This window comes from Acinonyx jubatus, chromosome B4 (genome assembly GCF_027475565.1).
Source record: "Acinonyx jubatus isolate Ajub_Pintada_27869175 chromosome B4, VMU_Ajub_asm_v1.0, whole genome shotgun sequence".
In the NCBI taxonomy this organism is placed as follows: Eukaryota; Metazoa; Chordata; class Mammalia; order Carnivora; family Felidae; genus Acinonyx; species Acinonyx jubatus.
Genome location: NC_069387.1, coordinates 47,923,259 through 47,944,132, shown reverse-complemented (window position 1 = coordinate 47,944,132; position 20,874 = coordinate 47,923,259). Strand labels below are relative to the sequence as shown.

The 20,874-nt window shown below is 39.0% G+C and overlaps 1 protein-coding gene across 2 annotated transcripts in view; it reads right to left on the bottom strand.

The window, feature by feature from the left end:
* Positions 1 to 14,972, bottom strand: part of PTPRO (protein tyrosine phosphatase receptor type O) — a 245,359-nt gene extending 230,387 nt beyond the window's left edge. The window contains exon 1 of one of the 2 annotated variants that reach the window (XM_027035627.2): positions 14,318 to 14,972. In XM_027035627.2, coding sequence (XP_026891428.2) covers positions 14,318 to 14,392 — 75 coding nt within the window. In that variant the 5' untranslated portion in view covers positions 14,393 to 14,972. The remainder of the gene's footprint in view (positions 1 to 14,317) is intronic. The other variant, XM_027035628.2, reaches the window with a different exon arrangement.
* Between the last annotated feature and the right edge of the window lie 5,902 nt (positions 14,973 to 20,874).

Here is a 20,874-nt window from a genome sequence, read left to right as displayed (position 1 = left end):
AACTCATAGACCGTGAGATCATGACCTGAGCCGAAGTCGGACGCTCAACCTACTGAGCCACCCAGGTGCCCCATTATCATCCATGTCCTTAACAAATGCAAATACAATTGGGAATTGAATACAGTCGACCCAAAGATCTATGACCTAATGGCCTAAATTGCAGAGCATTGAAAATGCTTGAAAAATTATTATAATACATTTAAGTGAAAAGAGTAGGCTAAAATAGTAGGACAATTTGATTTTTTCTTTTTTACATACTCACTTAGATACACAGACTTTGGGAAAAATTTGGAATGCTATATCTCCAGATGGTGGTTATTTTGGAATAGAGTGTGTAGGAATGGCGGCTTTCTTCTTTTCCTTCCTGTTGTATCTGACAGAGTTTCCTCAGTGAACATGTATTAGTTTCTGAATTCTTAATCCATTATTATAAAATTCTTGTGTCTGGTGATGCACACCTGATTCAGAATTACAGATTTCAAATTAAGTACTTCCTTCTTTAGAACCTCCAGAAGCCATGTAGTAAAAGGCTAATTGAAGGCCTCGGCACAGCATCAAGAACTTCAATAGAAAGATTCTCATTATGTTCCCAATTAGCCTTCAACAAAAATAAATAAATAAGACAATGGTGCGTCAATCAGATGAAAAAAGACTTAAAGATACAGCTGTATTTTGTTGCAAATACGCAAAAAATGAATTCAAGGAAGCAACGTGGAGCACCTCTAAAGAATGGCTGATTTTTAGAAGATTTAACAGTTACAGCTAATTGAAAAGAAGCAACTGATAAGCTGTTTTTAGGACTAAGTCCATAATACTTAATTCTAAGCCCATGAAATCATCTTGGCACAGTTTTGACAACAACAGAATCTCAATATTACAAATCCCAAGTACCTAACCATTTTGAGTGAGGCCTGTAGTCATTTCCGAGAGACTAATTAAAAAGTATAAATTAGTTAGGGGAAACCGTAGAGGAATTTCTCCATGATGATGAAAAAAATGAACTTGGCCATATCTCATCACTATATTTATATGTAAATAACTCTGTTGTACCCATACGTTTCATACATGTATAAAGGATTTTTCTATAATCCTTTAAAGGAGGACCACATGACTCACTGTTTAATAATACATTACAGACAACATATAATTCCCTTGGCTTTTTATTATTCACCTTGTTAATCAACTTATTCAGAAATGTAAGCCAATTTTTCTTCTTAGATAAAATCTAGGAATTTTAAGTACATCCAAGTAATAAGGCATTTCTTATGATAATGGTGTTGGCACTAATTGTAAATATGATGCTTTTACTTTGTGGTATTTGGCAAGAACACTCCAATTTTATGACTGCACTTTAGTTTTTAGCACAATGTCAAAGTAAATAGAAATGCTATAGCAATATTACTAGGGTGTCTATTTTATGGAGCACCAACTTGACTTTAAGAGGAAATTCCTGGTTACCAAGAGAGAGGATGATGTAGTCTAATTAGTCTAATTCCGACATGGCCACTCAGAGACAAAAAGAGACCCTTATAAATCTGTTTTTGAAGATTTCCAGAAACCTTGATTTGATATTAAAAAAAAGATCATTAAACTTAAGGAAAATAATTTGTTAATCACAGAATTGTGGTTAATAGCCATGCATGTGAGTATATCTATATTTGATCACAATTTTCTTCTCTTTTTGGTTCTAAGGGATATATTAATTTATCAACCAACAAAACAAAATTAAGGTAATAGAAAAAAATTACAACTAGCCCAAACTTTCACACTTTACCAGCACAGTAGTAGACCAGCACGGTGAATGGTAGACTATACATACTTAGATACAGATTGGTATATGACTGATGTAACACCTTTCAATTCTCTAGTGACACACTGATTTATAGAAGTAATAGTAGTTGTTTTAATCATACTTTGGGTATTTCTGTCATTTGAAAATCTTGAAAATCCAGGGTCTTGGTGTGTATATACTAACATTTTAATGAACAAAGCACTAATTTACTCAATCAGCTCAACTAATTGTTCATATTGGGATAATGAAATACTTATTATCTAGTATTTCAACTGAATATGAAAATTACCATCTTTTTCTATATAAAATTACATGTTGGGACCTTATACAGGAAAGGACATCCATTTTCTAAAATCCATTTAAAATTTTTTCTGTGAAGTACTCCTATGCATTCAAAAATATCATTTTTAGGGGTAAAAAAATCACAAATTTTAAGTATTAAAGACAAATAATAATTTGTCATCTAGCTTCAGTTAGTTACACGAGTTTCTGAAAATGAGTTTAGAGGTCTAGAGCCAATCTGAGTACATCAACATGCTTGGTGAGAGGAAAATGAGGGAAAATTATTTATAAAATTATTTTAATGTTGATATTTTCAAACTGCAAAGCCAAGAAAGAACACACTCTCCACACTGTTTTTCAGGAATACTACTTGGCAATGAGAAAGAAGGAAATCATGCCATTTGCGGCAACGTGGATGGAACTGGAAGGTAGTACGCTGAGTGAAATACATCAGTCGAAGAAGGACAGATATCATATGTTTTCACTCATATGTGGATCTTGAGAAACTTACCAGAAGACCGTCGGGGAAGGGAAGGGGAAAAAAATAGTTACAGAGAGGGAGGGAGGCAAACCATAGAAGACTCTTAAATACAAAGAACAAGCTAAGGGTGGATGTGGGGGTGGAGGAGGGGGGGAAATGGGTGATGGGCACTGAGAAGGGCATTTGTTGGGATGAGCACCGGGTGTTGCATGTAAGCGACGAACCACAGGAATCTACCCAAAAACCAAGAGCACAGTTTACACACCGTATGTTAGCCAATTTAACAATAAATTATATTTTTAAAAAAAGAACACATTCTTAGATTTCAAGAGTTCAGAAATAACTTTGTTTTAGAAGTCAAAGGAAATTATACACAGTTAATGAATAAGATAGAGAATAAGTGATTAAAAAATCCGTTTTTACTTTACTACAAATGAGAACTGATCACACAAGAGAACCCATCTGTTGCTTGGCCACACATCATTTGTCCTTCCTTGGCAGTTTATTCTGACCCAAGCAAATAGCAAGAACAAAATAGGTGAGCAACCTCATCCTGATGCCTAAAAAAGTTCATTTTCACTTATAATAAGGTCTCTGCTTTCTTCACAAGATCAACAAAGCAGCATTTCCAGACCATCTCCTCATTCTGATTCCCCTCACGGTGCCAGGAACCACCCGCCTGACAGATTCTCCCTCCTAGTTCACGGGGTTGCGCAGCAGCCCCGTCCCTGCGCTGGCACGCCTGCATCCAGCTCAGCCTCTTGAGTCTGTCCCAGCGCGGCTGCCTGACCTTTCTCGCCCCATGTACTCATGCAACATTCATTCATTTATTCAACAAGTATTCACGGAGCACCTCCCATGGTCCAGGTGCTCTTCTAGCAGCTGGGGATACAGCAGGGAACAAAGTGGATAAAGTCCTTGCTCTCATGGGACTTACAAGCATTCCAAAGGAGGATCAAGTAACAAAAAACTCACCACGTGGTGAGTGATACATTCTCTGAAGAAAATAAATCCGGGTAAAAGTGGTAAAATTTTAGAGTGACGGGGTGATTTTAGATTGGCTGTTCACAAAAGACATGTTGAGGAAATGCCCTTTGAACAGAGATTGGAATAAAATAAAATCTGCCTTTATAAAATGCTTACAATGTACCAAGTATTTTTCTCATGCTAACACTCTCAAACCGGTATCATGGTTCATCATGGGGCCCTACTGGGGAAGAACGAGAATTGCCTTCTACCCAACTAGCTGTCATGGCCACAAAAGAGAAGAACGGGCAACAGGCAGAAAACCTGGGCTAGTGTAAACTGTGAAAGTGGTATGATGGGTGGCTGAGGACAGGACAGAGAGATGACAAGCTTCTCACATGTTATCTTTATAACCTGTCAGGTCTGTTGACAAGCAGTTATTCAGAGCATGCAAGAAAGCGGGAACAGTCACAACACGGTGCTCAACTCAAGTGAAATGGAGATAGTAGCAATGTGTGAAAGCTACCACCAGAAACAGCTCATCCCCAAACCAAGCTAACCAAACAACAAAACAGGTGCTGAGAAGGGGAGCAGCCACCTCTTGGCCGAGAGTGATTTCACCGTTTAAAACCAATGGTTACAGGGGTGCGAGGGTGGCTCAGTCGGCCATACATCCAACTTCACTCAGGTCATGATCTCATGGTTCCAGCCCCATGTTGCGCTCTGTGCTGACAGCTCGGAGCCTGGAGCCTGTTTCGGATTCTCTTTCCCCCCACCCCCCTCTGCCCTGCCCCCACTTGCACTCTGTATCTCTCTCTCTCAAAAATAAATAAACAGTAAAAAAAATTTTAACCAATTGGCAGTAATCTTAGAGACAAATAATACTGAATAAAATATATTGTTCTCTCAAGTTATATAGTAAGATGATTATATTAGAAAATAGGGTCAAAATGATTTTTTCATTTTTCAATAGCCAAAAGCCAAAGAACCTTTTTTGTATACACAGTTACCAAAACTGGAGTTAGCACAATCCGTAAAATGAGAATATGTACATTTGCTTTCTCCTAAGACAGTTTCTTGAACATCAGTCCTTGATAAGAAAGTTGGGAATGGTTACTTTCCTTCATGCAAAGTCTTCTGATTCTGCGATTTAAATTATAAAGGATCTTGCTGCTGTGTTTTTTTCTTATCAGTAAAGTGAAACTTCTCATTTACAAAAAAGATAAAGGAATAAAAAGAAGTGTCTAGTGTACAAGCACAGATAATGTTTCTTAGAGTGTAATCACATGTATTCCCATGAAGTATTTTTACAAAATGGGTTCTACTATCAAACTTGGGAAATGCTACATGCTAGATCTCCCTTCTGGAAAGCACAATGCATATTAACATACTAAGTGTTCTGAGAAGTCCTGGTACAAAAAAATAAGAGTAAATGAATAAATAATAGTTTAAACAAAGTTAAATTGATTATTCCAAGATTCATGTTACCACAGAAGTGTTTAGTTTTAATAACATCTTTGACATTGGAAGTCTCTCATGTTCCATGACGCATATTCTGGAAGATGTGGCTCTATACACATTTTTATTGTTCTACCTCTTTGATTTTGCTTTAGCTACCTCTTGCCTTCCTATCCTATCTCTTGCCTTCTCTTTTTGTTTTTGTACAGAACACTTATTGAGTGCTTACTGTATTCTAAGGCACTTTTTAAAGTACGTTATGGCCATCTCACCTATTGCTGCCTGACAAGTATTCTCTGACATAAGTGCAACAGATTGCCAAAGGGGCACCACACAAGTGAAATAACTTTTCTCCACATCCAGCTTGTTGGTAAGTGGCATAGCCAAGGAAGCCAAAATCGAAATCAGGTCTCTCTGACCTGATGCCTATGCTCTTAACAAATAAGTGCCTGGTTCTCTATTCCTCAGCTCTTCCCAAGCTTCATGGAGACCAATGGCCTACCTATTTTCCAGTCCAAAGATATTTTCCAGATCTTAGCTTATGGGACCTTTCTGTTGTGTTTGATGTTGTTGGCCAATCCTTCCCCCTTGAAATTTCCTAGACTCCGAATTTCCTTGATTCTACATTCCTCTTACACCTCTCTGGATGTTTCTTCTTCATCTTCTTAAGTTCCTTATTAAATGTTAGTGCTCCTCAAGGCCCATCCTGGCCCACTGCCCTTCTCTACTTTTCTCTCTGCTAGGACATCCCCATTCACATCTCCAGGCTTGCCATCACCCCGGACATCAGACTCATATCTAATAATACTTTGTGGTTTTTTGGCACTTCAAACTCAAGAGATCTTCCACTAAATTCGGCATGTCCTATATATCAGTCAAGGCCCCAGTAGGGCACTCAGGGGAAATCCTAGAGAGTTTAATTAAAGGACGATTAATAAAGGTGTGGAGCGGGAGCAATGGTACTAAGCATGATAGGGAAGGGGGTAAACAGATCTGGAGGAGCACACATTCTTAAAACTGCAACATTTCAGGCAAAGGTGTCAGTTATCTGGAAGTTAGCATGAAAATTACCCTCTCCCCGGTTCCCCACATCTAACCAGTCTTGTCAATTTAGCTACTTTTAACATTGCCTCCTTACTTTTAGTTTCTTTTCCTATCACCCTAGGGTCACCATTTGTCATCTCTTAATTGGACCATTATAATAACCTCCTAGTAGTTCAACTGCTTCCGGGCCCACTTCACCTTTGGGATAACCTTTCTTATAGCCAAAGACTCTCTCTGAACTACAAATCTTACTCTACTAAGCCTGGCCCAACCCTTCAATGATCATCTTCACCTAGAAAATAAAGATCCTACTTTTTTAGCAAAGCATATAGGAGTCTCCCTGATCTGGTATCTATCCCCTCCCTTCCTTTTATGCACGCTTGTATTTTCCTAAACTCTGCCATGCTTGCATTCTTTTTTCACAGTGGGCCTTTGCTCATGCAGTTTTCTCTGTCTATATGTCCATATTTTTAAACCTAACTCAGGCTCAGCTCAGGTATCATCTTTTAAGAAATCATTTCCCAAACCATGAGATATAGTCTCTCCTGTAGCATATTAACATTTTTTTTTTAACTATGTTAACGTAGTTTTCTATTAACATAGTTTTCTCTATTAAACAAACAAAAACTTCACTAAATGTTAATGGCATTTTCTTTTATGTCTATTTTCCCACTATATCATTTGTGAAGATTCAACTGACTATTGTCCATTCCTGTACCTACAACATCTGGTACAATTCCTGGCACACAATAAATATTCAATCACTGTTTGATTAACTGAATGGAATTGGACAGCAAATCATTATCCTGGAATCAGAAAGACAGACTTAGTATTGAAGAAGAAAAGTAACTTCTTAATGTGACCATTCTGGCTTTGGGGAAAGACTGGTTAGCCAGAAGAGTTTATAGGATACTCTTTCAAGGAAGCTACATGACAGGGAGAGATTAACCAGAAGTTAAAGCCAGGATCACAAGCCAGTAATGCTAGAGTTAATCAAAATAGAATCCTAATTCAGAAAGTAGGGTAGAAGAAGTTAGGAATCAGAACACAGATCAGACCAAATATGGAAAGGGCACTGCAGATTCTGTGGAATTCTCTAACATCTGGTTTGTACATGCCAATCACAAGCTCCTATGAGAGGAACCAAGAGGGAATCAAAATCAAGTTCAGCACACAGGGCTATAGTTGGTCTCTGATATGGGTTAAGAGTAAAGGGAACAAGGGACAAAAATGTCTCTGTGCATCACTTGGTCAATAGGAGGCCATAAAGAAAGAAAAGGATTAAGGACCTGGTAGACCCATGATATTTTCTCACACACAAATAATCTATTATAAAAAAGTAGGTGTGCAGAAAGAAAACAAACAAACACAAAGTTTCTGTTACCTGAAAAACAGTTAAATGAGGTGATACAGAAAAAAGGGAAACATCTGTCATGTACATCACATACACATTAGTGTTATGAAATACAATTCTGATTTTGGACCCCTACATTGTAGATAAATGCTTTTTATTTGTTTAGTAAAGTTACAAAAATTAGCAGGTTCATTTGGTTTTAATTCACTTTATGATAAGACCAGTTTTTGTTAGAAAAATTTAGGAAGAGTGGGAAACCAAATAAATGAAGAGTATTCAATAAGAAATTTATTTGCATATAAATAGAAGGATGGCAATACATTTGTTTTCATCAAACTTCCTTTTCATTTGATTTCCTAATTTTCCCTATATTAATTTCCTTACAAAAATCACCATGAATATTTATAATTTTTAATACAATTCTCAAATTCAGAGTCCTATTGTCAGTTCTGATTCTCTGTTTCTGAAGTATTTTCCCAAGCAACTATCATTTTTCTCTCTTTCATCTCAATTTCCTGACAAAAAAGGAAAGGAAAAATCTTCCTTACCAAGAAACCTCTACAACTTTGTTTCGAACATCCTCAGTTTGTTGGTTCTACTATATTTAGGAGTAAAAGGAGTTGGCCTTTTAGGTAACTAGAATGTCTAGGAAAGCAGACATCTTTCATTGGAGAATTAGATTTTAAATGAAAGAGTTGAGAACGGTTTTCTGACACAAGGATAAAATATGGTTGTACTTATAGAAATAAATTTGAAGGCACCATGTTCAGAGGAAAAAAAAAAAACAGCCTAAGGATCAGTGCTCTGGAGCCCAAGGACAAGCTTGTGAAAGGACAAACTTAGTAATTAGGAATAATTAGTGACTCTAGATTACAAGAGAGGTGCTTAATGAGGTTATTTACATATTGCCCTGATGAGCTGGTGGAAGCACTATGGCACCTGTTGGAGCCAACAGCACCAGGAGAGATGAGGATACGAGTCTTTGTATATGCCTCTAGCTTCGTCCCAACCCGTTCACCCCCTGGCTCATTCCACTTGTGCCACGTCAGCCTTGTTTTGCTTCTTCAAATAAAGGACACAGGTGCACAAAGAAGTCTCTCACATATTCATTTAAGCAGAAAGAGCTAATACCAATGGATCTTTGAGGCCATGACAGAAGAGTTCTTTAAGGCTTTGAGTCATGCTCTTGGATTAAACACCACCATAAATAGAACCAAGACTGGGGTGTAGGAAAGGCTTCATCTCTCTCAAGGGCAACGTTATGGCAAAAAGTAGAGTGGTTTCTATTAGAAGAATGCAGAAATCTTTGTCAGCTCTAGCTGGTAGTGGTCACAGAAGAATGATGATATGGAAGAGGAAGCAAGAATATGACTTGCAGAGCTGGCTGGATGTTGGCTGAAGCTGCAGGTCACATGTAAAGGTAACGGAAGCAATTTCTTCTATTATTTCAACTTTGCTTTTATATAGATGATAGCAAATGCAGTGGAGGTAACACTGGTGAATAAATGAGCAATCAACAGTGCTGCATTTTTTGGAAAAAAAATAACACCTTGATATTTTGATTCATAATCTTAAAGAGTTCTTGATATGAGGAACTGGTAACTTTTTATTATTTTTTACTGTAATGACTGCAATGTAATTATAATGATTTAATTCACAAAATGATAATTTTCTCATGTTTTCCTTAAAGATGTGTTCACAAATCAATATGATGGTATTTAACACTTTTCTGTCAGAAACTATATAATGCTGAAAATTGAAATTCTGTTTATGAAGCTTCTATCATTTGCCTAATTCCACATACTAAGCACAGTGGGAGACAAAAAATTGCAATATACTTTCCTTTATTTGAAAAATAAACGTAGGGGCGCCTGGGTGGCTGGGTCAGTTAAGCGTTGGCTTTGGCTCAGGTCATGATCTCACGGTTGGTGGGTTCAAACTCCATGTCAAGCTCTGTGCTGACAGCTCAGAGCCTGGATCCTGCTTCAGATTAGTGTCTCCCTCTCTTTCTGCCCCTCCCCCACTCACACTCTGTCTCTCTCTTTCTCTCTCTCTCTCTCTCTCTCTCTCTCAAAAATAAATAAACATTAAAAATTAAAAAGAAAACAAAAATAAATGTATTTGGAGTAATAAAATGAACATACTAGGTGCTTTCTAGTGAAGCTCATCATTGCAGTGGGGCTATGCTTCTGAAAATGCAGCACTGAAACTGTGTAGCTGAAGGCATTAAATTAGGAAGAAAATGAGAAATACCTATGGTAATTCCTGTTAAGCCTTCTCTTGTGCCACACTGCTGCCAATCACAATGGCTTAAATAGGTTCACCAACTGTATCCAACACCAAAGGTCCTTTGCAAACCCTCAGGACTCAAGTTGGAATTATATTCATAAAACTCAAGAGTCAATGTGCTTATAAGTTTAAATAACTTTCAGTTGGACATTTAGATGCTAGAAATAGTGCCACATTTAAAAATAAAGTGCAAGGGTGCCTGGATGTTGGTTAAGTATCCAACTTCCTCTCAGATGATGGGTCAAGCCCCGCATCAGTCTCTGTGCTGACAGCTCGGAGCCCAGAACCTCCTTCAGATTCTATGGTTCCCTCTCTCTCTGTCTCTCCCCTGCTCATGTTCCGTCTTTCTTTCTCACAAAAATAAATAAAACATTAAGTTTTTTTAAATAATAAAATTAAAAATAAATAAAGTACAAAAAGGGGTGCCTGGGTGGCTCAGCAGGTTAAGTTTCTGGCTGTTGATTTCTGTTCAGGTCATGACCTCATGGTTTGCAAGATCGACCCCTGCACTGAGCTCTGCACTGACAGCACAGAGCCTCCTTGGGATTCTGTCTCTCTCTCTCTCTCTGCCCCTCCCCTGCTTGTGCTCTATCTCTCTCACACACAAAATAAACAAATAAACATGAAAAAAATTTTAAATAAAGTACAATTCTTACATTGTTTTTAATTACTTATGCTTACAGATGTGCATTTTCTTATGGGCCAAAATGAGGCAGGGGTATGGTGTGGATTTTTTATTCCTTAAGGTAACAATAATCTGTCACGCAACAAAGAACAAAGGCAAACATGTGGACAGTTGGAAGGATTACCCAATCCCCAGTAGAAGCCCTTCCCGGTGAACCTTCTCCAACTTACTGGCGATGTCATATGCGAAAGAGTTTCTCTAAAAGGTTGGCCACAACATTTATCAAAGGAGTCGATTGACAGAGGAGTTAATGACAGCAAACTTCATTGAGAGGAGGGTGGTTCAAGCTGCTCCAGAAAGATGAAAACATTATAGTTCATCTGCTAATGTTGTATAATATAGAATGTGAATGAAACCTCCATGAGGAAGTGAAAATTATTTCGTGTGTGTGTCTGTGTGCGTGTGTGTGTGTGTGTGTGTGTGTGTAAGAGAGAGAGAGAGGGAGAGAGAGTCAAAGAAAGGGAAAGAGAGAAGGATGAGAAGAGGGAGAGAAAGAGAAAGAGGAAGAGAGAGAGAGAATGGTGGAGAAAGGCAGACAGACCTTGGAAAGTGGATATTTCTCCTAAATAGGAGTACTATGGCCAACATCATAACACTCATGTTTTATAGAATTAAACATAAACCTCCTTTCAGAAAATATAATTAAGTCCTCTTTCAAATTTAATGTTCTTTAATTACATATCAGGTAAGAGCAGACACAGAGAAAAATATAGAGAGGAGGTTAAGTAAAGAAAGAAGGATTCATGCCAAGCCTATGAGTTTAGGGAAACATTCCACTTGACTACTAATGAGCACCATTTCAGGGAAGGCAGAATTTAAATTCCTATGATGTCATATTCTACAATTTGCATTTTAGTTGACAAAATACTGATATCAAGTGAACTGATACAGGAAGCAATTTTCAAGAAGAGGTTTAGTAAAGATAGGAAAGGTGAGAGAAATTATATTGCCTTCCCTGGGAATTATGGGAAGACGCACAAGAAGGAGACTCATCAGATAAATACTCCATTTACATTCATATGTGGGTAGAAGATTTCCAGACTGGTAGTTCCCAGTATACTTGATAATAGAGTTCTACTTTTTTTTCTATTGTTATATACACCATCAATATTGATTATGAAATTTATTTTTTTAATTTCATAATTAACATTGTTTATGCAACACTAGTTGTGCAGATATTAGCCTTACTGCATACAGTGGATGATTTAGACAATCTGAGATGCCCGATTAAATGTTCCTATCACTTAGCTAGGGATAAGGAATGATGCACAAAGGCTTCCATGGCCAGGCTCATTTAGGCTACCTCAATGAAACTGGTTATAGCCAATCATACAGATTCAAATTTTTAAATTTTTTTTAACGTTTATTTATTTTTGAGACAGAGAGAGACAAAGCATGAACAGGGGAGGGTCAGAGAGAGAGAGGGAGACACAGAATCTGAGACAGGCTCCAGGCTCTGAGCTGTCAGCACAGAGCCCAACGCGGGGCTTGAACTCACGAACTGCGAGATCATGACCTGAGCTGAAGTCGGATGTTTAACCGACTGAGCCACGCAGGTGCCCCGCAGATTCAAATTTTTAGACTTCCCATCACTTATACCCAGTTGCTTGCTTCTGATTTGTGAAAAAGATAATACTATAAATCAAGCCTCATATTTTGGTTTCTCTAACTTTATTGCCTTTAAGAATTTTTATTCTTATATAGAAGACACTTCATGTGGAGTAGTGAAAGATTTGTTGACATAATGAGAGCTACAGAGATTTGGGTGAGGTTGGATAAATGTTTCTGACTCAGCACACAGAGCTTATCATTGGGATTCAATCAACAATCTGCTATTTAATAACGGAATTGTTTTCAGGACTACTTTACTGACACTTGTTCAAAACCTTGAGGGCAAATATATCTCCAAATTATAAAGAGATGATACGATATGCCCATTTTATCACGTAATATACTATTCCCAAATGTAAATGCATTATCCTTTGTGCCCAATTTAACACTGTGAACATCTCTTTGTCAACTGTAACAGATTAAGCCTAATGAAATAGCATATATGAAGTCCCTGGAAGACTGACTGGCACCTGATGAGTATTCAGTATATATACGTATAATTTTTTTCCTCTGATGTACTTTATATTAAGACGACACAAAACCGCATTTACATAGTTGTCCCATTACGATATTTATTTAAATGACAAGCTTTATCAATGTATTTACTATGTGATGCAGTCAACCATAATTGACATCCACCTGCAAATGGGCAAAAATACACCTATTATGTGGAATAGGGTGAATCTCTATTACAATCACTGAGACTACTATTATGCCAACACCGACTGCATTTTCTCACATCTGTATCAGGTTTTGATTAGAAGTTTTGCCACATTTTGTCCATTTTAATTTGCAGCGCTCCACCCCCGCTCTCAAACTCATCATTTGAACATTCCTGAAATTCTCACACGTTATGAAGAATTCAAATAAAAACCTGTGGTTGTGCCAAAGGTTGGATTTGGAGCAGATGTCATACATGTAGGTCTTAGCTGTTACTTAGAAAAATGTGCCATCTCCCACTTGGGGTTCATGACAAGTGTTGCATAGACATAATAGTTATGACAGAATTTGACAAGTAGAAAAATTAATAGAAAGCTTAAATAAATCTAATACAATTGTGGGGTATGCTAAAAGAGCAATCTCCTAGAGTAAAAGCCTATGACCAAACTTATCATTTGCCAGATTTTAAATAAAACTATCATTTAAAACTTAAGAAAAATGTAAAAACATATTAAATATAACTTAAAATTTCATGTATTTACTCTGTTGCTTTTTCTCCTTGAAACTATTTTTTCCTATATTCCATTAAGAGCCATAAAAATATGGAATATTTAAAATTGATGCTTTTCTCAATCCATTGGTCCTATTCCACTGTCTCCTTGTCAAGCATTCATAATTAATGGTACACGTAAGCAAAAAGTGACTCTTTGGTAAGGAAACCTTTGCATCCATTAACGTTACATCCATTTCCAAGGTAGCAATCACGGTGGTGCTGAAAGGATAGCTCCCAGTCACCTGTGACCTACTTTGCCAGGAAGGGAAAAGGACTAATGAGGAAACGAAAAGCTAGACCCACTGAGGACACAAGTGGTAGACAATTACCTCACAACTCCACACTACTTTCCAAGCAAACATGTAGCTGAAATTTGTCTGAAAGATTTCATGCACAGCATAGTTAACAAAGTAGGATATTTTTAAGCAGCCCCCTTCCTTCTCATTTTCCTCAAAATCACAGCCTAAAGCAGCAGAATCCAAAGAAAACTCGAAAAAGTTAATCACACAGATTTCTCTGCCACTTAAATTTAGAGATACCAGCCTTTGTAAATAAGGTGGGGGAAAGTCTAAAGACTTTGTAAGGGGAACGATGAGGTTGCAGATGAAGACCTGGGGGAAAGAGTTCTCTCCAGGCTCAAGTTGACACTCTTTATTCAGAGAAAACCATGCTCACGAACCACCCCGGCAGTCCTTTGCGAACAGGGAGCTCAGCCCCAGGTGCATAGTTCCAGCAGAAAGTAAATTGAGACAAAGCAGCCGCACACACCGTTGGGGAGAGCACTAGAGTTGCAGTAGTGACCAGAAGGAAAAGTGACCTCATTTTGCCTGGTGAAACGCTACCTAACAAGCCCACCTTTGACGTGGATACCAGCCGCGGTAAAGAAAAAAAAAAAAAAAAAAAGAGCACAAAGGGCGAAAGCTGGAGGGAGCAAAGTTGCCTGTTCTTCCATCCCATCCCTCAAAACCGCCGGGAACACGCACACGCAAGAACAACAAAGCTTGCGCCCGGCTGCACGACCGGCGCGTGCAGCGGCCCGGCCATCAAGCCCCCGGGCTGGAGCCGGGGCGTCGGAGCGAGGACGCAGGCAGGACCGCCGGGGCAGGGGCGGGGTGGGGGGTGGGGGGGAGGCGCTCCCCTACCTTGAGTAGCACAAAGAGCCAGAGCAGAGGCAGGAGGCGGCGGCCGCCGCGCGTTCTCGCGGGCAGGTGCCCCATCACGGTGCCGACGGGGACCCGGGGGGTCCGCGGCGCGTGCGAGCTCCCCCGGCGGCGGCTCACAATGGCGAAGTGAGGCTGCCGCCTCAGACCGTGGGCGCCGAGGCTGTTCCCGGCGGGCGCATGCTGCCTTCCCAGTCCCCTTGCGCCTGCTTCCTCTCGTCTTCTGCGCCCGAGGTCCGCCAGGAAGAACAGGCGCTGCTGTTCTTTAACAGCTAAGGATGGAGAGGGTGGGGATTGAGGTGGGCGAGGCTCCGCCGCCGCCGCCGCCGCCGCCACCGAGGCTCCGGAGGAGACGCGGGGTCCGCGTGGTGAGCCAGAGGCGGGGGCCCTGCGCCCAGCCGGCCGCGGTCCTCCCGCAGCAGGATACTCTCAGTCTGGTCTGCGGGCTCATAAAGTGACAGCAGCCTCCCAGCCCTCCCACCGGGGTCCGCCTGCCGCCTCTTCTTGCTGGGCAACCCCCACTCCAGGCTCCGCCCCAACCCTTTCCACCGTCTCTGGGACTGGGGAGTTGTGCGGGGATTTCCCTGACTCCTCTAGAGCAACTTGGGGAGCGGAACCCAGTCTCCTCTCAATCTTCCTACATCTGCTCTCAGTTGCTGTTGTAAAAGTACAGAAAGCACTCGGAGGGAAGCGGTGGTTGTGATTGGGGTGATGGAACGCGTGGTGCGTGCCTGTGTGTTTGATGGGGATGATTCCATTCTCTTCGTCCCACTCCTCCCCGGGAGGAAGTAGCACAATTAAATACATTATCCGTTTGAAATCAGTTCTTATATAAATTTCAAAGGCTGCCTTTTGATACCAAAGTCTGTCAGGTCGCCTAAAGTGGGGGAGGGGAGATCACAATATATTACGTATTTATAAACATATACTTTAAAAATGTGAAACTATCAAAGAAACTGTTGAACTTGTCCAGAATGGTTATAACTACCAGTGGGGGGTGGGGGGTGGGGGAGAGAGTTCCGGGACAGAGGTGTGTAATTAAAAAACTGTAATGTTAGGAATCTTTGTGGTGATGAAACAGTTCTGTATCTTGATTGTGGTGGTGGTTACACAAATCTACCTAGGTAATAAAACTGCATATAGACGCAGGAGTGTTCGCTTCCGTCCGCGTGCACACATACAAGTGTCTGTACAACTGGTGAAATCTGGATTATGACTGTGAACCGTACTAATGTCAGTTTCCTGATTTTATAATTATATAAAATGTTACCTTTGAAGAAAGCTGGGTGAAGGATAAACAGGACCTTCCCAAACTATTTTTTATTGAGATATAATTGACATATAGCATTGTATTAGTTTTAGGTATACCTCATAATGATTCAGTGTTTGTGTGTATTGTGAAATGATCACCCAAACAAGTCTAGTTAACAACCATCATCACAGATACTTACAATGTTTTTTTCTTGTGAAAAAAACACAACTAAGTGAACTAAGATCTACTCTTCTAGCAACTTTCAAATATCCAGTACTAACTAAAGTCACCATCCTGTACCTTACATCCCCTGGACTTATTTATTTTGTAACTGAAAATTTGTAACCTTTGACCGCTTTCACAGCATTTGCTTCTTAACACATGTGAATTACTTGTGAGTAGCTAATCTGTGACCTTTTAGAAGCTCAGGCAAGTATTTCCAAGCTGTGTATTTTCAAAGTATTTATATACCTTTGGTGGTTATGTGTAGTTTTTGAAAAATATCTGTCAAAATAAGTATGGAGTACACTATTCAAATATGAATCACTCCGGGGCGCCTGGGTGGCCAGTCGGTTAAGCGTCCGACTTCAGCCAGGTCACGATCTCGCGGTCCCGGAGTTCGAGCCCCGCGTCAGGCTCTGGGCTGATGGCTCAGAGCCTGGAGCCTGTTTCTGATTCTGTGTCTCCCTCTCTCTCTGCCCCTCCCCCATTCATGCTCTGTCTCTCTCTGTCTCAAAAATAAATAAACGTTGAAAAAAAAATTAAAAAAAAAAAACAAATATGAATCACTCCTTCTTATCATGTAAATGACCCTTGCTGTGCCTTGCCAGTGATAGAACTTCCTATTTGTCTTTGAGACATGCTTGGGCACCAGGAGACAGGCAAGGTGACCTTGGTTATGAATATAGAGAGTTTGTCTCAGACCCACCATTAGGGAGTAGTGACACGAAAAAGGATCCAGGGCTACGTTTACTTGACCTTTTGCTAGATAACTAATGACCAAATACTAATCACTTGGTTGGTATGTATATGTGTGTCTAAGAACGGTTTAGATTGAATATATTTACATGTGTATGTTTGTGTACTAAATGGTCATATACACAAATATACAATAGTGGTTTGAATTTCCATGAAAATATTGTCTTTGGTGTCTTTTGTGCAAGTATCTTTTGTTGCCATGTTCTTCCCCCTTATATGCTCATTTTAGTGCCTTTATACCCTCTCTTTGTTGGCCTGGACCTTTTCTTTCCCTTGGGAAAATATTAACTGCTTCTCCCTCGCTCTGGATCAGACTCATGGGCTATCTGAAAATTTTATCCTTGGGACTGCACTCGTAGGGGCTTTGCTTTGATATATTTTCCTTTTAGTTTGAAGCTGCCGAAAGCAGCATTCTATTCCCAAATGTTTCTGAAAGTGGCACTGAAGTGATCTAATGTCTAGAACTAAAGACACGTTTAGACCAGCGACAAAATCATACTCACAAATTGCTAACAACTCTTTTGAATCAAATTTGATTTTAAGGTGGCCATGTTGTGGTTTGCTTATATACATAAAGGTATTTATATGTGTGTGTACATGCATGTGAGTGTGTGTGTAGATACAGGGATATAGGCTTGGCTGGTGTATGTAGGGCAGCAAAAAGCAATTCTACTGATCATACAGTCATCTTGTAAATGCAAAAAGAAGTTTAATAGTGAGGTACATTTTTACATAATAGTATTTGCTATGTTGTCTTTCTGGTTTTTTTTCATCACTTATACCACAATTTGCTTAGCACTTATGTACATATGAATCACTTCTGGGGAACAATAGCAGTGAACAGAAAGGAGTAAAGCATTCTCCATTAAAGTATTAGTAATTAGCATTATTAATATTCCATTAAGTAACACTGTGATTAGATGGCCTGAAGACTGATGACATTATTTCATAATCACAGAAGATTTCCTCTCTGGAGAAGAGTATTTTACTTAGCTGTTGCTGGAAAAAAAAAAGTTTCATTTGTTTTTATTGCACTTAAAACAATAAGTCTTGGGAATCTTCCTAGGAGAGACTCCCTAGAAGGATGTGAATGTTGTATCACCAGCAGTGTGGGGTTTTCAATCCATAGAGCATGCAGAGTGTTTCTTTTAACTATTGACTGGTTTTCCAGTGCAATACTTCCAAAGTATGGTAAATCTTATTATGCTATTTTCAAGACTCCAAATCAGCAAGAATGGCCATGGGCAATATATAGTGCAGGTGGTAATATGTGCTTTACCAGTTATTTCAAAATATTTGCTCTGATTTCATTATCATAACAGTACTGCCGGGTAAAGAAGACAGAGATGGTTATCCCCAACTATTTTACCCCAAATGCCGCTTTTCCTGGTGAAAAGGTAAATGGACCAAACAGAATCTCTTATGTGCTCTAAGAGAGGCATTGAAAAATGAATGTGCACAAATTGAAATAAAATTCTGCTTCTTTTGGAAATACTAATAAGGCTGTTAATGAACAAGAGATTGGAAGATGCTTTTAAAAAAATCTGTAAGTCACTTTGTTTTTGTTAAGAACATCCATCTTTTCCTAAATATGTAAAAAATGTGCCGATGCCCATGTGTTCAGATCTATCTCTTCTATAGCAAAGAAGCAGTAGCAGGCACGGAGAAAGAGCTGTAATCCCTATGAGAGGTTTAATGAGGAGTCAAATGGAACTCTGACTGTGCTGTTGCCAATGAAGTTCAATTCCGTTCTCCAGGGACCAACTCTAATGCAGTTTAGTGTGTTCAGTCCTGGCTTCCACTACTAAAATCGCCTACAAGGCTGTCAGCAGTTTTGGTAGCAGAGTTGTATTTATGGGAGTTGCTCAATGACAAATAGTTTACTTTATATAGAATGTAGGGGGAAAAAAAGCTCAAGCCATTGATCTCCAGACTATATTCCACTTGAAAAGCACAGTAATAGCCATGCAGTTGGCCATCCACATCTCACATATTACCAATTATTATAACATATGAACTGGAGATTATGTGTAATATGGTCTTAAGATCAGCTGACCAGGCAACATTTTGATTTTCAATTTATCTGAGCATTTATTGTAGTTTTTCTCTTAATGAACACTGGTTTCTTGCCTAAAAGACACATTGACAATTCATAAATTCTGTCTTTCAAAGTGAGAATGATTGACAGCCCTCAGGTGAATACCATGTTCCAACTGCCAAGACTTATTACTATTGTCACACGTGAAAAATAGTGAAATTCACCACAGAAGGTCATTTTTTATTTTATATGCAGAATCTTTTCTCATTGCCCTTTTCCTTCTTAAATAGTTCCTATTAAGAGATTTTTTTTACTCTGCTCTTACATGGTTTAAAAAAAATAAAATCAGAATATTGTGTTACAGGAGATGGGTTTTATGACACAAGACCATCTACTCAAAGGAATAAGAGAGCATATATGGAAACATGAGACAGACCTTTATCATTGGGCACAACCTGCAGGCTATAGAATGAGGAATCCTAAATTAAGAAGACAGATTGTCATTTTTAGATACCATCCCTTCTTTTAGTCATATTCGAGGATTACTGTGTGTTGTTAACATTTCCTTTAATTGTCTTAGAATTAAAGGAAATATATTAAACAGACATAAGTTATGAAGTTTTATCTTATATTTTGGTTACATGGGATGTATTGGCTAATAAACTTTTATAATATTCATTTTCTGAGCATCCCAGACATTGTTATTATCTATTCACCCAATCTTCCTTTATAAGTGGGTTTCTTGACTAGTTATAATGTAAAGCATTAAAGATCTGGCATGGGACAGGTGCCTGGGTGACTCAGTCAGTTCAGCGTCCAACTCTTGATTTCGGCTCAGTTCAGGATCTCACAGTTGTGAGATCGAGCCCTGAGTTGAGCTCCGAGTCGAGCCCTGAGTCGGGCTTGGTGCTGAGTGTGAAGCCTGCTTAAGATTCTCTCTCTCCTTCTCCCTCTGCTCCCCCCACCCAAAACAAACAAACCAACCAACAAACAAAGATCCTTCATGGGAAGATTCACTTTAGCTTGACAAAAAAGCATGACTAAAACTTGAATATATTTTATAAATAAAGCAAGACATAGTGTTTGTTAAGTGGAAACGGTGTCTACTGATCTTTGTTTCTTCTCTTCATTCTTTACTTCCCTTCAAATTAAAGATGTAAGTCAATATTTACTGTGAACTATGTGTCACAAATAGTATCTATGTATGTGTCACTTAAAAAGTAGTTGCAAATATATTGTTATGGAAGATTTGGTCATAATAACTTCAGGTGCTGTCTAGAAACTATAATTGTGAAGCCGTACATTTCTACGTATGCTTGCGTGAATATTGCGAGAGGAGCAGTTTTGGAGAGGGAGTTGAATGTACAGATTCCATCTGTTTTGTTTGGCAACCTGATAATGCTTAGAAATTATATATATATAATATATATATACATATATGTATTACATATATATACACACATACATATATACGTATATATATACACACATACACACACACACACACACACACACACACACACACACATATATATATATATATGAGAGAGAGAGATAGATGATTCTAATGAAATCCAATCAGGGATCAATATATGTCAAGTCTATGGCCATTCTCTGTTAACTCACTGTCTCACAAAACAACAATTATTTCCAACCTTTTCTACTCAGCTCAGTCCTCCAACCCACTGCCCTACAGATCCTTTCAGTGCGTGGCCTTCACCTTCTACCTTACAGAGAAAAAATACTGGCCAAGAAAAAGTGACAACTTTTTCTTCTTGCCTAACCATAAGCATAATCCTACATCTTTTTTGTTAAAAACAAGGGGTTCTGTCTCAATAACTATCTAAGGATAATTCTACCACCTATTTTCTAGAGCCCATTTCTTCCAGTTTTCCTTGCCTCTTATTCTCCACCTCTCCCTGTTAATATATTCTATTCTTGGCTTCTTAACCATGTTCACGTCTTTACAATCGAAGGGAAAAAACCTTCACTGAAATAGTCATGCTGTCAGTTGCTACCTTTTCTTCCTCTTCACCTTTCACCCCCTACCACTGCCCCTTCACAGTAATATTTTCCCAAGGGTTGTGCATGCTTTCTGCCTCCGTTTGTTTTCATCACCCACTTACTCTTTAAACCACTTTGGTCTAGCTTCTACTCCCATCATTTCACCAACATTTCTCTCACTAAAGTCACTGGAAATCTCTTGGGAGCATATGCTATGTTGGCTTCTCTCCACTTCCTGAAACACTCTCATCTCCCTGACTTTCCATA